Source organism: Sinocyclocheilus anshuiensis, unplaced genomic scaffold, assembly GCF_001515605.1.
Source record: "Sinocyclocheilus anshuiensis isolate Anshui unplaced genomic scaffold, SAMN03320099.WGS_v1.1 scaffold1857, whole genome shotgun sequence".
NCBI classification, from domain to species: Eukaryota; Metazoa; Chordata; class Actinopteri; order Cypriniformes; family Cyprinidae; genus Sinocyclocheilus; species Sinocyclocheilus anshuiensis.
In genome coordinates, this window is record NW_015540280.1 from 392,259 (window position 1) to 395,245 (window position 2,987).

General features: G+C 33.1%; 1 protein-coding gene across 2 annotated transcripts in view; it reads right to left on the reverse strand.

Annotated features, from left to right (window-relative positions):
* The window catches only part of LOC107687296 (syntaxin-binding protein 3-like), a 32,034-nt gene that overhangs the window by 26,260 nt on the left and 2,787 nt on the right, over nt 1-2,987 (reverse strand). For both annotated transcript variants that reach the window (XM_016484575.1, XM_016484576.1), the window contains exon 2: nt 2,761-2,810. In XM_016484575.1, the coding sequence (XP_016340061.1) occupies nt 2,761-2,810 (50 nt within the window). The remainder of the gene's footprint in view (nt 1-2,760; nt 2,811-2,987) is intronic.

Sequence of the window (2,987 nt, forward strand, 5' to 3'; positions counted from 1 at the left end):
ACACAGACACAGACACACAGACACACAGACACACACAGACAGCAGCTGAATTTCAACCTCTGCTTGGTTAATTATAAACCAAATAAGCTTTTGGTTTTTATAAACCAAAAGCTTCACTGGGTAGGCTACTCTCTCCCTTGCTCGCTCTCTCATTATCATTATATTCGAATTCATTCAAATAAATGTAATCTTACCTGCTACTTTATTTCACTTCAGAATTCTAGATCTAATGACTGTAGATGAAATAACAAACGCAAAATACCTTTATTTTCCAGTCTATATACGTTCAGTCGAGATTTCGCGCTGCAAAACATCCATGACACTGACAGCTGTTATGCAACTCATGCATTCTTGCAGGTAATCATGGCCACCCGACGTGAAATATATAAATAATTTTAATAGCACGGCCATTCAAAACCTGAGGGTCTACCATGTGCATGTAAAGCTATCAATGACAATCATTTTGGCCGGGAATTATTGTAAACACAGATATCGGATACCAGTCGCGTCTAAAGTGAATGTAAACAGACTGGCCAAAAAATCGGATATGGTCAAAAGATTGGATCTGTGCATTAAGACTTGCAGTGTAAACGCAGCCCAGGACAGGTTTGAGAACCACTGAATTAGACCAACCACAGTTGATTCCATTGTAGCTGAACATTTGTCCAGGTGTTAGTTATTCAGTTTCATTACCATCTATACAAAAGGTAACATCTTAGGAATAATTTTGTGCTGTAATAGAAACATGGACCATTCAGTGAATCTGAACAGCAGAAACGTAAAAAAAAAAGAAAAGTTATGAGTTGACTTGAGACATGCAGGAAGTGTTTTGTTAGTCAACACTATCAGCAATCTCCTTGTTATCTGGGTTGTACTCTACATTGACAATTCTAGAGTTATTTTGATCAAATATTTTGTTTGCTGATGTTTTACAGAGGTGCCAGTTGGAATACTTTAGGAAACAACATGCAGCCAGGTCATCATGGTTAAGTGGGTGTAAAATGACAAAGTCATTCACCTAGGACTAGGACTCTTTTAAAGGGTACACATGCCTCCTCACTGGAACGTTTAAAAAAAAGTGCAGAAAAAAACCCTGAACAAATGTTTTTTCACTAAAATGTTTTTTACTCAAATGTTTCACTAAATTTGCTGCATGTTCTTAGTGCAGATCAAAAAATGTTAAATGTTAAAATGTTTAATCTCAGGTTGTCATGTTTGTAACTTATTTTGTTATGTTTGTGTCTGTTATTTATTTATTTTTTATTGCCATTGTTTTTATTTTTGTTTGTTAGCCAAAATCGGTCTTCTCCGGTAGTATATAGTTTTGAATCATTGTTAAATGTTGACTGCTCTTTTAAATTAAACTTTATTTTGATTTATATATTTTAAGTGTTTGCTTGTTTTTTTTAGATCTTTCAAAATAATGTATTTTAAGTAGATGCGTGTAGCTCACAGAACAATAATGTTCTACTGTAAATCTAATTAAAACCTCATTGGTTACTTTAAATTCACTCTTTACAAAGGCATAAAATAACATTAGCTTTAAAATAAATCTAAAAAAGATTTGAAATAAATTATATTATGAATAATTATAAATTATTTTATGCCTTTGTACAATAAAGCGTGAATTTAAAGTAACCATAATGATGTTGTAAATTGAAATAATCACAGAAATGTACTGCATTTAATTTTTACAGAAAAAAGCTGTTAAATAATTCACAGTATGAATACTGTAGAATTACAGTAGATTGCTGGCGACTCTGCTGCCAGTATTTTACTGTAAATTTGAAAAAAAAAAACAGAATTATACTGCATTTAATTTTTACGGTAATAAACTGTAAATTAATTTCACAGTACGAATACTGTAAAATTACAGTAGATTGCTGGCGACTCTGCTGCCAGCACATTACCGTTTTTTACAGACATTTTTTTTTACAGTGTGGCTACCAGAAATCACTTACCCCACCTTTAAGTCAGTAACAATTTTTTTCAGACTTGAGACTTGAGACTTGAGATATTAAAAAAGAAAAAAAAAAAGTAGGGTGGCACTTGGTTTTGTGTATTGGTTGTTAACTGGATATTGAGATGTGGGTGTTGTACTCAAAAACTGGAAGCAGATGAATGCGCATTTTTAGGGGCTTTTTGGAGGGAAAAAAAGATATAAACTGATGAACTGTTCACAATAAGATCTATAACATGCATTTAAAACTAAATTGTACATTTTGATTTCATGTCAAGTTTAAAAGAAATCTACAAAGGCACAGAAAAATAAATGATGTTTTAGTAGAGTTAAGCTTGCAATTATCTGAAATGAATGTGCTCAGAGAGGAAAACCAAGTCTGGGTGTAGAAAAAGAAGACCATTATTTGTGTTGTGTTTTTCTTGCTGGTTGCATGCAACAACATACAGTGTGAGCAGTGAAGTCTGATTTGTGAATTCTTGCGAACCAGTTCTTTCTAATGAATTTGTCAAAAAATAAATAAAAAAAGACTTTTTTATGTTCATTAAGAGGTTACCAGAGACAATATGGTTTTTGATTAGTAAATAGTAAAGAAAATGTGGTGTAGGCGACCTGAACAGATGAGCCAGCCTGTGTTTAGTATACAGCAGCGGATTAAAGCAGAAGCAAACAGTTCAGCTCAATGTCAGTCCAATCAAGCCAGATGAACCTGGATAGCCCTTAATGGCCACAAATGTGCAAAATATAAACAGAAAGCTTCAGGGGGAAAAAAAAGAAAGAAAGAAATCATTCAAACTGACCTTCCATACTTCTGACTTTCTGCAGTCGGCAATGAGGGTGTCCTTGATTCCTGTGATGCCGAATAAAGGAATCTGTTAGTTATGGCAATTAATCAGTTTTGCTGATGCACCAGGAAACTGAAAATCAAGAAAAAATGTCAAGAAGATTTACTGTCTGTTTTAAGTTTATTCTGTATGAAGAGTGCACAGATATGTAAAAAAAAAAAAAAAAAAAAAAAACTTTTAAA